At 37.2% G+C, this 13,022-nt stretch overlaps 1 protein-coding gene across 3 annotated transcripts in view; it reads left to right on the top strand.

The window, feature by feature from the left end:
* The window catches only part of GALNT1 (polypeptide N-acetylgalactosaminyltransferase 1), a 127,362-nt gene that overhangs the window by 98,404 nt on the left and 15,936 nt on the right, over positions 1–13,022 (top strand). For all 3 annotated transcript variants that reach the window (XR_004345523.1, XM_032603587.1, XM_032603586.1), the window contains 4 exons: positions 4,588–4,758; positions 6,860–6,977; positions 8,447–8,627; positions 9,503–9,642. Coding sequence is in view for 2 of the 3 variants with exons in the window: in XM_032603587.1 (XP_032459478.1) it covers positions 4,588–4,758; positions 6,860–6,977; positions 8,447–8,627; positions 9,503–9,642 (610 nt within the window). In the remaining variant the exon portion in view is untranslated. The remainder of the gene's footprint in view (positions 1–4,587; positions 4,759–6,859; positions 6,978–8,446; positions 8,628–9,502; positions 9,643–13,022) is intronic.

Below are 13,022 nucleotides of genomic sequence, written 5' to 3'. Positions count from 1 at the left end.
GTTTGTCCTAAACTGTGGTAAGTTGCAAAATTCCATGTTTTTAAATAAATATAAAAATATTTTCCTTTAAAATACCCATGCAGAGTACTCTAAACCAAATATGAATAAGACCACGTTCTAAAGTCTGGAAGGAATGTTTGCAGACTGTCTTGTTAATGAGGATGGATTAGGAAACATGTTAGGACATATACTATATGCTCTCTTCACTAAATGGGAGCAGAACAGATAGACACGAATCTCAGGGAAGGTAGGATAAAGCCCTTTACTTGTCCCTGCTCTCTAAGGCCGACACTGGGGCGCGAGCAGGTCATCTCCTCTCTGTCTGCATCCTTACTGGGACTGTATCTCTTAGCCTATAGCACAAGGTAGAAGGGGGTGGGGAGATACACATTGTCTCCTGAAATGCTTGATTATATATGGAAAAGGACTGTAATCTTGGATAATACAGGTAGAATATTGGGAGCAGTGCAAGCTCATGGTTGTAGTCTTTCATGTTGCACAATTTTCAAAGAATTACCTACTGCTGGGCTTGGCCTTAGCTCCTAGATATGAGGAGACAACCTAACTTCAGTCTGCAAGACCTATGTTAGTTGAATTTCTGCTTGTCATTGAAGTTTGAACCAGAGGCTGTCTGTGTCAACATTAAGGTTTAGATTTCAGCAGGGTAAACTTTTACTAGTCACGTAGAGCATAGTGGGAGCCAAAGTCATTGCATCTATTCTGTTTATAAGCAAATGCTGGACCTACATCTCTGCCCGCCCCCCCCCCCCCACGCCCAGTTTATTTTTGGCCGCGCCACCCGGCATGTGGGATCTTAGTTCCCTGACCCGGGATCGAACCTATGCCCCCTGCATTAGGAGCGTGGAATCTTAACCACTGGACCGCCAAGGAAGTCCCCATCTCTCCCCTTTCAAAGATGAATTGCCTGGGCAATGAGAAGATACAGTAGCTTTAGGAAGAAGAACACTGCCTGAAGAAGAAATAGGATATTTCTGTAAATTGTTTTCTATATGTAACAGATGACTGATTTAGGAAGTGTTTGCTTGCGTAAAGACAATGTGTAACCATTATGAAGCAGGAGCCTGGACCCATGGAGAGAAAGCAATGTGAGGTGATGACAGATATATGAAAGGGAAATTGGCTGAAATAACAACCACAACAACTTCCAGTTGGGCTGTGTGGTAGATTAGGTATCCTGAATAATGTTTCCAACTGAAAAAGCTAAGTGCTGGATAAATTCAAAACACATTTTTAAAAAAAGATTTATTATTTATTTATTTATTTCATTTATTTTTGGCTGCGTCGGGTCTTAGTTGCAGCACGCAGGATCTTCATTGAGGCACGCAGGATTTTTCATTGCAGCGCATGGGCTTCTCTCTAGTTGTGGCATGCGGGTTTTTCTCTCTGCAGTTGTGGCGCATGGGCTCCAGAGCACGTGCGCTCTGTAGTTTGCGGCACACAGTCTCTCTAGTAGAGGCGCGAGAGCTCAGTATGTGTGGTGTGTGGGCTTAGGTGCCCTGCAGCATGTGGGGTCTTAGTTCCCTGACCAGGGTTCAAACCTGTGTCCCCTGCATTGTAAGGTGGATTCTTTACCACTGGACCACCAGGGAAGTCCCCCAGAAACATTTTTAAGTGCATCACCAAGTTGGCAGCAGAGTAAGAAATTCTGCAGATCTCAGAACAAAGTGTAAACAAGTAAAGTAGTCTGGGCACTAAAGCCAGCTTTCACTTGTAGGGTTTCTGCTGAACTTAGGGGACACTGAGCTTCTGCCTTGAAAGACAAACAGATGGGAGGATGGGAGCCAAGGCCTGGGCCCCGCCTACAGTGGTTAGACGAATAGCAAACACCTGTATAAAGCTAGGCTCCTGATGTCTGTACTTCTGTGTTAGAATGAGAAATGAATCCCACCACACCAAAGACAACTTGGCCGTTTCAACCTTGGTATGGGGTGGAGGAGGGGAAACGGATCTCCCCTAAGAATTTGTAAGCAGAACACAGAAAAGGGGTACCAATTCAGCTCTTTTTATGAGACTAGTATAACCTTGATATGAAACCAGAACAGATGTGGAAAATTACTCAAACCCACTCACAAATGCTAATACGAAAATCTCACAGCACCAGCAAACTGAATCCAACTGAGATTTATTAATATCATATCAACATATATATATATTTATATATATAAGTAAAGCATATCAATATATGTAACATATCATCACTGCTTGGTTAGTGTAATATTACAAAACCAATTCACATAATATACCCTACTAACGTATTTCTGAAACTGTGATTAAAACCCTGTCATTAGGGCTTCCCTGGTGGCGCAGTGGTTGAGAGTCCGCCTGCCGATGCAGGGGACGCGGGTTCGTGTCCCAGTCCGGGAGGATCCCACATGCCGTGGAACGGCTGGGCCCATGAGCCGTGGCTGCTGAGCCTGCATGTCCAGAGCCTGTGCTCTGCAACGGGAGAGACCACAACAGTGAGAGGCCCGCGTACTGCAAAAACAAAAACAAAAAAAAACCCTGTCATTAAAACTCTAATCACTTTAGTAGATACAGAAAAAAGTGTTCATTTGTGATTAAAATGAACATTGATTTATGATTAGAAATACTTAGTAAACTATTATAGAATGTAAATTTACTAATTTAAGATGCTAAACTAATTTAATTTAGCTACACACACACCCTTAACTAGCAAACATCATATCAATAGAGAAATGCAGAAAGTATTTTTTGGGAAGATATTGCACAAGATAAGAATGCCCTGAATTATTACTGTTACTCAGTATTATTAGAAGCCTTATATTTTGCAATAATATAAGAAATAAAGGGTATAAGAATTGGAAAGGAAAAAAGCAAGTGCTGTCAATTGCAAATGATTTTTTTTTTACGAAGAAAAGTAAACTGTAAGTAGTAGAAATAATAAGAATTTAGCAGTGTAGCCAAACATAAGATCACCATAGAAAAGTCAGTTGCCTTCTCCATACCAGCAGGAAGAGTTAGAAAATATAATGTAAAAAGAAGAAAAGAAATGATACCATTTATAATAGCAATGGAAATCATAGGCTATAATTAGGAATATGTTTAACAAATGATGCATGAAATAGAAAACTGTTGAAATTCATTGGAAAATAATCTGAGCGGAGAGAAGGATAATGTTCATGGATAGAAAAGTCAATACAAAAATGTCATTTCTCTCCACATTGATTTATATAAAGTCAATGTGTTTCTAATTGAAAATCTCAACAGAATTTTCTTGGAGAAACTGGCTGATTCTAACATTTATCTGGAAATACACATTTTAAAAAATAGCTAAAATACCCCGAAAAAGAGGAGTCAAGTACAACTGGGCCTGCCCTACTAGACATCAAGACTTATTTTAAAGCTATTTTAATTGTGGCAGTGACGTATTGATGTAGGAGTTCACAAATAGACTAGTGAAACAGAGCCACTCCATGTTTCTATGAAAACTTGATTTATGACAGAGCAGGCACTTATGATTACAGCAGCAGAAAAAAAAAAGACCGTTAGATAAATAGTGCTAGAACAATTGGTCATCCATAAGGAAAATAAACGAAATTGGATACTTACTGCATGTAATACCCAAAATCAGTTTCATAAGGATTAAAGATAAACATGAAAGGCAAAAATATAATTCTTTTTGAAGATAATATGGGAGAATATGATTTGGGAGTAAGGAAAGATTTCTCAAATAAGACACCAGTCAGATGGGGAGGATATCACATACTCTAAAATGTGGCTCCAAAGGGCTCTGAGCAGAGGGCACTGTTTCTTAGAAGGGGCTGTGGGCATATGTGTTTTTTCAAGTTTATAAAAATCACACTACCAAAAGAAGAATGTTTCAGAGTGCGTGTTCAGACAATTTGTATGAAGAAATACAAACTGCAGGAAAAATACTCTTTCTAATCATTAGAAAAGATAATTTTTTTAAATCCAGAGATACTGTGTAACATTATTATAGTAACAAAATTGCAAGAAAATAGCATCCAAAGTTGATAGTATTATAAGGAACCTGTATATACATATAACACTTTTGGAGAGAAGTTATGAGTAGTGCCACAAAAAGTTCTTTAATTTGCTTATCTCACTCCTGGAAGTTCACTCTTACAGCAAAAGTGAAATATTGTATATATGAACATGGTCACTTAGTATCTTAATAGCAAAAATATATAAGAAATACAAATGTCCAGAAGTCATTTATTAAGAAAATTGTTAGCTTAAAATTATTAAATATGTAGTCATTAGAATTATTAAATATATAGTCATTAAAAGTTATTTTTGAATACTGTAGAAATATTTGAAGTACTTTTACATGTGGCAAATATATAAAAGTATGAATGGAAGAGGGATGGAAGGTTATTTTCAATAAGTTATAAATAAATGTGATAAATAATTATGATGCTAGCTTGGTAGGATATAGCAGGGAATTTTTTCACCATTGTCCTTAACATAATAGAATGTATTTTTATTTTAAAAACACCTAGTATACACTTGTTATGCAGTTGTTACCATAGCCCTCAAAAAAGAAGGTCTTAAAAGATTTTTAATTTGCTTTTATGATTTTAGGAAGACAGTGGTCTGTCCTATCATTGATGTGATCAGTGATGATACTTTTGAGTACATGGCAGGTTCTGACATGACCTATGGTGGATTCAACTGGAAGCTCAATTTTCGCTGGTATCCTGTTCCCCAAAGAGAAATGGACAGAAGGAAAGGTGATCGAACTCTTCCTGTGAGGTAATTGATTTGTCAAAACATTTTCCCTAATGTGTTATTGGCAGGGGATTGTGAAGCATTGGGGATCATATTAGAAGGATTATATGTGTATTTTGAAAGACATGAAGGATTTGTGCACCATATATGTAGTTAAGAGCCATCTTTCATGTATATCATTATTTCAAAGAGGGATTTTTTTTCTCTGATGAATTAATAAAATTTGAATTTTTCATTTCTATAAATCTAGTGCCTGTGAGAAATGATAGTGACATGCATATGTTTTCATTCCCATATGAACAGTGTTTTGCAAATCTATAATTTATGCTTTAATTCAGTTGTTAGGGATAATAATATTTAACTTAAACCATCCCTTAATTAATTGTAAGTGCCAATATGTGAAAATAATACCTAAAACTGGGTAATAAAATGTAAAATGTAAGATTTTAAATTCAGACATGTACCATCTGATAAGGTTAGAAAAAGCTTGTTTCAAATATAAAAATAACTAGAATTGACAAAAGTATAAAAAAGGATTTCCATTAATGCATTTCTGCTTTTTCTTTTGTTCTATATTTGGTCTTATATAGATTTTTTTCAGAAAGGGATAAAAACCTTCATGCTATTCAGGACCTTTAGATAGAGACCTTGAGCCTTCTGAGCCATCCGAGGATTCCAGTTGCGTCAGCCTGCTGCTTCTGTAGTAACTGAGAGTTCCTGCAGCACCAGGCTTTTTAGCCTTCTCCTCTCCAGGAGAGGAGAAGGCTTCCCAGATCTGTCTTCCTTTGAATTAAGTCCAGTTCTGACAAAGTTGAAGAGAGGTTTCACTAATTCTATGTTCTTTCTCCCTAGCCAGCCCGAGTCCTTTCCTAGTAAAGGGACTTTTCCACTCTTTTGGTGACAGTTCAAATCACCGTCTAAACCAGGGGTCACTAAACATTCCATACATGATTGACTTCTTTGAAAAATCTGATAAAAGCTTTGAGTCTTCTCTAAAGTGGGACTGGGGGTGGGAGGCAGGGATGCACATGTGCAGACAGAAGGGTTTACATACAAGTCTAGGAAATTTAGAGAGATCCCCAAACCTAGGTCAAGAAACCCCTGCACTAAATGATAATGCAGGGTGTCAGCCTATTTATTTCCTTTGACTCCTAAGATATTAGACTTTCTCATTCTTTTTTCTCTTCTAAAATCAAAGTAAGTCCTAACTTCTTTGTGGAAACAACTATTTCTACTGGAAAAGCAAATGCTGCCACCCTCACCAGTGCATGGAATGAGTATGTTTTAGGGTTACATAGGTAGCCAGTTCATCCTAAAATATGATCTCCATAGTGTCCTCTGTCCCTGGAACTTAATTACGGTCTCTTAGTTGGAACCCAATTTTTCTCCATATTCATTCTTCAAGGAAACCAATATTTGGTATTCATTTATTTAAATCCTCCTTCATTATCATTTCTCTGCTTAATTCTACCTATTCGCACCCACTCTACATACCTAGGCCATGTTTTGAGGCAGAGAATTTACCATACTTGGTCAGGATGATGATCTCCTTACTTAGGAGGAGTATATTGATTTTATTCTGTACTTCATCTCCTTCCTTAAAGGTTGAGGGAAAGGGCTTCATTGCTTTCATCCTGTTTAGTCTTACATCTTTGCAATATTTGCCACCCCTTAGAACCTGGCGTGTTAGAGCTGCTAACGTGAATCTAGTTGGTTGATGTGGTCAACTGCATTTATGGTTGCTTGGAACTATGGAGTAGATACACAGTCAGATGGAGAGGATTATGAGAAATAGCTTCAATTTAAGGAGTTTGGGGTAGAAGCTCAGTCAGGACCTGAGGATCAAGAAAGGTACTGAAGACAGTAAGAGCCCTTGGGACTGGGCAGGGAAGGGTGTCCAGGCAGAGAAGGATGTCCAGGTAGGAGCTGTGACAGCACAACTGGGGTGCAGGTCCAGCACAAAAACAAAGAAAGCCCTGGGAGCCTGTGAAAGTTTCTGCAGAGTGTGAGAATAAGCATTTATTCTGTAGTTACAAACAGTTATAAAACTACTTTTAAAAACAAAAACTGATAGTAAATTTTAAATTGTTACAATTAACGGTATAGTATTATGATTGAATTTCAGAACACCTACAATGGCAGGAGGCCTTTTTTCAATAGACAGAGATTACTTTCAGGAAATTGGAACATATGATGCTGGAATGGATATTTGGGGAGGAGAAAACCTAGAAATTTCCTTTAGGGTAAGTTCCCTTTGAAAAAAGTAATCTGTATAACCTCAAATATGGATATGCTTTAAATATTTATGTTATCTCTAAATAAAAATTAAAAAGTGAATTTAATATGAGTTTAATCAGACTTCACAGCCTTCAGCCCATAAAAAGTTTGGTGATACTATTAAAGGTTCATTATAAACTATTTTAAGCAAATAATTTAGTTATATTACTAGTCCACCTGTAAAACTTATACAAGATTCCCCTGTTGTCTTTAATTTGTTACTTCCCAGGAAGTGATTCAAACTCTAAAAATAAACAAAAATAACACATAGTTTGTAGATGCTACTTTGTTACTTAACTGCCAAAAACATAATCTCACTTTCTTTAATATGCTTTGTCCTTCTGGTTTGAAAATTGTTCTCTCTTATTTAAACCTGGTCACTTTACCAGCTTTATATTTTTCCCCATAAAAAGAAAAAGGCAAAAGAATTCTGAAATTATTCTAAATGAATGTAACCCAGTCAACCTTAAGTCTTATGCATTTCCTGTTCACAAAAAACAATATATTTTTAAAATGACATAGTGTATTTCTGAAAATAATGAACTTTAGACACATGGCCTATAGTGGAAATCACACTGAACTGCGCTGGAGTCTAACCCAGCTAGCTTGCTGTGTTCCTGGTAGATAGCTTTGCTCTTTATAAAAGGAGAGGTTTGAACTCCAGATCATCTTGGAGATCCTACTTAGCTGTATCACTTTATGATCCTGTGAGAATGTTAAGGTAGGCACACAATATTTAACAAAATCAAAATTTTTCAAAATGTATTTTAATTGAAAATACATGTTTGACTTACGGAAAAGTGTATTTTGAAAGGATAATTTCGTTAAGGATGTGAAACCAGTTAATCTTTCTTTTACTCCTTTTTTGTTTTTATTCTCACAAACACCATAGAGTGTGCTCTCACTGTCCACTGAATAACTCGTGAGTAATCAAGTTTAGATTCCTAGGTTCTGTTTAATGTACAGGTTGTGACAGGTTTGGAGAAGGAGGAACAGATAGGACTCTGGCTGAATACTGCATGGTCAAAGTTTTTGACCACGAACCATATTAATAAATATACACACAACCCATAATATAAACATTTCATGAAACAGTATGTCCTTGTTAGTAGTGGTTGCAGTTCATCAAATTTGAATTTTATGACCCTCGTAAGAGTGATGGCCTGCAGTTAGAGAAATACTGCTGTGGACCTCAAGTCTTTTCTGTATTTTGCATTTACCTATCTTTCTGAATTTAACCTTCAACTTCTGGTTTGATCAGAACCAAAAATTGAGGAAGCACTGGCTTTGGGACCATATAGCAGGAGCTCCACTGTACGCCCTTGATCCTGTGAAATTCCAGCTATGAAACTGAATAAGATGTGAACCGTTTTTTTTTTTTTTTTTATATAATTATCAGTGTTTAAAAACTGGTCTTCTTTGCTGTTGTTTTCAGATTTGGCAGTGTGGAGGAACTTTGGAGATTGTTACTTGCTCACACGTTGGACATGTGTTTCGGAAAGCTACACCCTACACGTTTCCAGGAGGCACGGGGCAGATTATCAATAAAAATAACAGACGACTTGCAGAAGTGTGGATGGATGAATTCAAGAATTTCTTCTATATAATTTCTCCAGGTTAGCATTATTTTGCATTAGAATTACAAAACTAACTTTCTTGGTCTGATCCTAATGCATTCTGCAGAGAGATAAGAAGGAGTGGAAGAGAACCTCTGAGCAGAGGTGAGACACCTACCTCATAGGTTGTTGTAAGGAGTAAAGGAAGTCACATACATATAGAAGGTGCTTAGCAGAATGCCTGGTATATGTCATTAACAATAACAATACATGATCCAGTCTTGCAGAAGTCACTATTGGTCCAGGTGCTTTCGATGTTCTTTTTTTTTTAAACCTAACTGCAACATTTAACGTGTATGTGAAAGCGTCAAGTATTTCAAGGCCAGTGCAGAGCCCTGTAACATGCCTCCAGGGACTTCTCTCCAGGAGTTTTTCTCTGCTCTTCTGAGTTTTGTGGCAACAGCTGTTCCATCAGCTATAAATCTGCCTGGCATTGCTACCATTCCATCCTCTTCAATCACCTACAAGACTGTGCAGTGGTAGCGCACACAATTCAATGAGCTGTGAGAGAGAAACCTGACTGGAAACAATTGCTCTGTTTAACCTCTGTTTCATATTTGGGCAAAATTGGTCTTTATTTCTGTTTTTGCCTTAACAAATATTAAACTTTTCTGACCCCATATAACTTACATTTGTGTGTAATATTATTAGCATATATATCATTCTCAGATAAATTTAATTTTTCTTTGAAAAACACATATATTTCCTTGTTTTATACTTTGGGAGGTGGATTTATGGTATGTCACTTGTGTAGTCACACATCACCAAAATGATACTACTTTTCCTGTTTGACTGGCTTTTTAGATGCAATATATAAATAGAAATGTGTTACCTAATGGAACATTAATAATTCAGTCACTTATTTCTTTTAACAGGTGTTACAAAGGTAGATTATGGAGATATATCATCAAGACTTGGTCTAAGACACAAACTTCAATGCAGACCTTTCTCTTGGTACCTAGAGAATATCTATCCCGATTCTCAGATTCCACGTCACTATTTCTCTTTGGGAGAGGTAAAAAAAATATGTGTGTGTGTGTGTGTGTGTGTGTATATTCTGTGTGGTTATTATGTTCTCACTGATTTATAAAAAAGAATAGAGGTTACACTTCTAACAAGGGAGTACCTTCGTATTAAAGTTACCTCAAATGTGAGAAAGTTCTTGTTAGTTGAAGCAGTCTACTTATTAATTTTTTATCATGTTATATTTTGTTAAAATAAGAATGCTCTACCTCTCACCTTTCACAGTTGGACTTTTTTTTTTTTCACAGTTGGACTTTTGTTACAGTATATTAGTGTCTTTGATAGACTTCTTATTTTAACAAACTGGCCCATTTAGTTGAAACCATATATTCCTAAAGCTAATGTCCTAGCATTAATTAGCCCAAATTAAAGTGTGAGGAACTTCAAAGTAAAGATAAATTGTAAAGAACTGACAAGGAAACTTGAAAGACCATTTATAATAAGTTGTATTTTTAACACCCATTTATTTTCCCTTGGGAGTCCAAAATCTCAGTGTGGGCATGGAGGTTGGAAAGACTATTGGTTAGCATACTTATCTCTGATGATGCCTTTAGTCATTGCTCTTAGAATTCAGCAGCAGATCTTCTTGAAACTGAAATAATTTACATATTAGTGGTTATAATTAGCCAACACAATTAGTTGTGCTTTGGAGTTTGGCCTTTTTAATCTTTGTGGGTGCCCATGGTATAGGGTCTGGTGTGAGAGAGTCTTGCCTTCTTACCTTCTGGTATAACTACCAGGATGGTCACAAGGAAGTATTTCTTGTGCCCTGTCCCACTGTTTTCCTAGAATGTCGATAGCCGTTCTTTCTGGTTCCCAGCCAAAGCTGTGCTCTGTGTGTAGGAAATCTAAATGGGTCCTTCTCTTTAGTCCAGGGGTCTGATCAAGTCAGGGGTTTTAGTAGTTTCATAGGGCTGCCATAATAAAATACCACTTCTGGCTTAAACACAGAAATGTATTGTCTCACAGTTCTGAAGACTAGAAATCCAAGATCAAACTGTGGGCAGGTTTGGCTCCTTCTGAGGTCTGTGAAGAATCTGTTCTCTGCCTCTTTCTAGCTTCTAGTGGTTTGCCGACAATCATCGGTGTTCCTTGGCGTGTAGAAGCGTCACCCTGATCTCTGCCCTCATCTTCACATGGCATTCTCCTGTGTACGCGTCTGTCTCCAAATTTGCCCTCTTTATAAGGACACCAGTCATATTGGATTAAAGCCTACCCTAATGACCTCGTTTTAACTTGATTACCTCTGTAAAGAACCTGTCTCCAAATAATGTCACATTCTGAGGTTCTGGGGGTTGGGACTCCAACATGTGAATTTGGAGTGGGGACACAATTCAATCCATAACAAAGATTGAGCTAGGTGGGGCTGGGTTGCAGTTTTAGGGAAGACTTAGTTCACTTCTGGCTCATGTATGTTTCTTGGAGGGGTCTCTGTCTCCTCAACCCTGAAAGTTTTGCCTTTCTGAGGTTTTGAGATTAGTATACTTTAGCCTCCCACCTTTTTCAGTGGGGGGAACCAGTTGTTATTTTTTCAGGTCTGCTGTCTAGCAGGAATTTGTCTCCTAAGCACCAGGAGATGTGGAAGATTTTTTTTTTAATTTTATTGAAGTATAGTTGATTTACAGTGTTGTGTTAATTTCTACTATACAGCAAAGTGATTCATTTATATATATATACACACACACACAGGCATACACACACACACATTCTTTTTCATATTCTTTTCCATTATGGTTTATCACAGGATATTGAATATAGTTCCCTGTGCTATACAGTAGGACCTTGTTGTTTATCCATCCTATTTATAATAGTTCACACCTGCTAATCCCACACTCCCAATCCGTCCCTACTCACCCACCTCCTTTTTGGCAACCACAAGTCTGTTCTCTATATCTGTGAGATTGTTTCTGTTCTGTAGATAAGTTCATTTGTGTCATAATTTGGATTCCACATATAAGTGATATCATATGGTATTTGTCTTTCTCTTTCTACTTACTCTGCTTAGTATGATAATCTCTAGGTCCATCCATGTTGCTGCAAATGGCATTATTTCTTATGGCTGAGTAGTATTCCACTGTATATAGGTACCATATCTTCTTCATCCATTCATCTGTCTATGGACATTTAGGTTGCTTCCATGTCTTGGCTATTGTAAATAGTGCTGCAGTGAACACTGGGGTGCATGTATCTTTTCAAATTATAGTTTTCTCCGGATATATGACCAGTTGTGGGATTGCAGGATCATATGGCAACTCTGTTTTTAGTTTTTTGAGGAACCTCCATACTGTTTTCCATAGTGGCTGCAGCAATTTACATTCCCACCAACAGTGTAGGAGGGTTCCTTTTTCTCCACACCCTCTCCAGCGTTTGTTAGTTGTAGACTTTTTAATGATGGCCATTCTGACCAGTGTTAGGTGATACCTCATTGTAGTTTTGATTTGCATTTCTCTAATAATTAGCTATGTTGATCATCTTTTCATGTGCCCGTTGGCCATCTGTATGTATTATTTGGAGAAATATTTATTTAGGTCTTCTGCTCAGTTTTTGATTGGGTTTTTCTTGCTGTTGTTGTTGTTGTTATTGAGTTGTATGAGCTGTTTGTACAGTTTGGAAGTCCTTGTCGGTCACATCATTTGCAAATATTTTCTCCCAGTCCATAGACTGTCTTTTCATTTTGTTTAGGTTTCCTTTGCTGTGCAAAAGCTTGTAGGTTTGATTAGGTCCCGTTTGTTTATTTTTGTTTTTATTTCTATTGCCTTGAATGACTGACTTAAAACACTGGTATGATTTATGTCAGAGAATGTCTTGCCTATATTCTCTTCTAAGAGTTTTATGATATCATGTCTTACATTTAAGTCTTTAAGCCATTTTGAGTTTATTTTTGTGTATGATATGACGGTATGTTCTAATTTCATTGATTTACATGCCGCAGTCTGTCCAACTTTCCCAGTACCACTTGCTGAAGAGACTGTCTCTTCTCCATTGTGTATTCTAGGCTCCTTTGTCAAAGATTAATTGACCATAGGTGTGTAGGTTTATTTCTGGGCTCACTATTCCGTTCCGTTGATCCATATGTCTGTTTTTGTGCCAAAACCACACTGTTTTGATTACTGTAGCTTTGTAGAATTGTCTGAAGTCTGGGAGAGTTATGCCTCCTGCTGTATTCTTTTTCCTCAGGACTGCGTTGGCAATTCTGGGTCTTTTATGGTTCCATATAAATTTTAGGATTATTTGTTCTCCTTCTGTGAAAAATGTCATGGGTAATTTGATAGGAATTGCATAAATCTATAGATTGATTTGGTAGTACGGCCACTTTAACAATATTAATTCTTTCAATCCAAGAGCATAAAATATCTTTCCATTTCTTTGAAT

Source organism: Phocoena sinus, chromosome 14, assembly GCF_008692025.1.
Source record: "Phocoena sinus isolate mPhoSin1 chromosome 14, mPhoSin1.pri, whole genome shotgun sequence".
Lineage (NCBI taxonomy): Eukaryota > Metazoa > Chordata > Mammalia > Artiodactyla > Phocoenidae > Phocoena > Phocoena sinus.
This window is presented reverse-complemented; position numbering and strand designations above follow the sequence as displayed.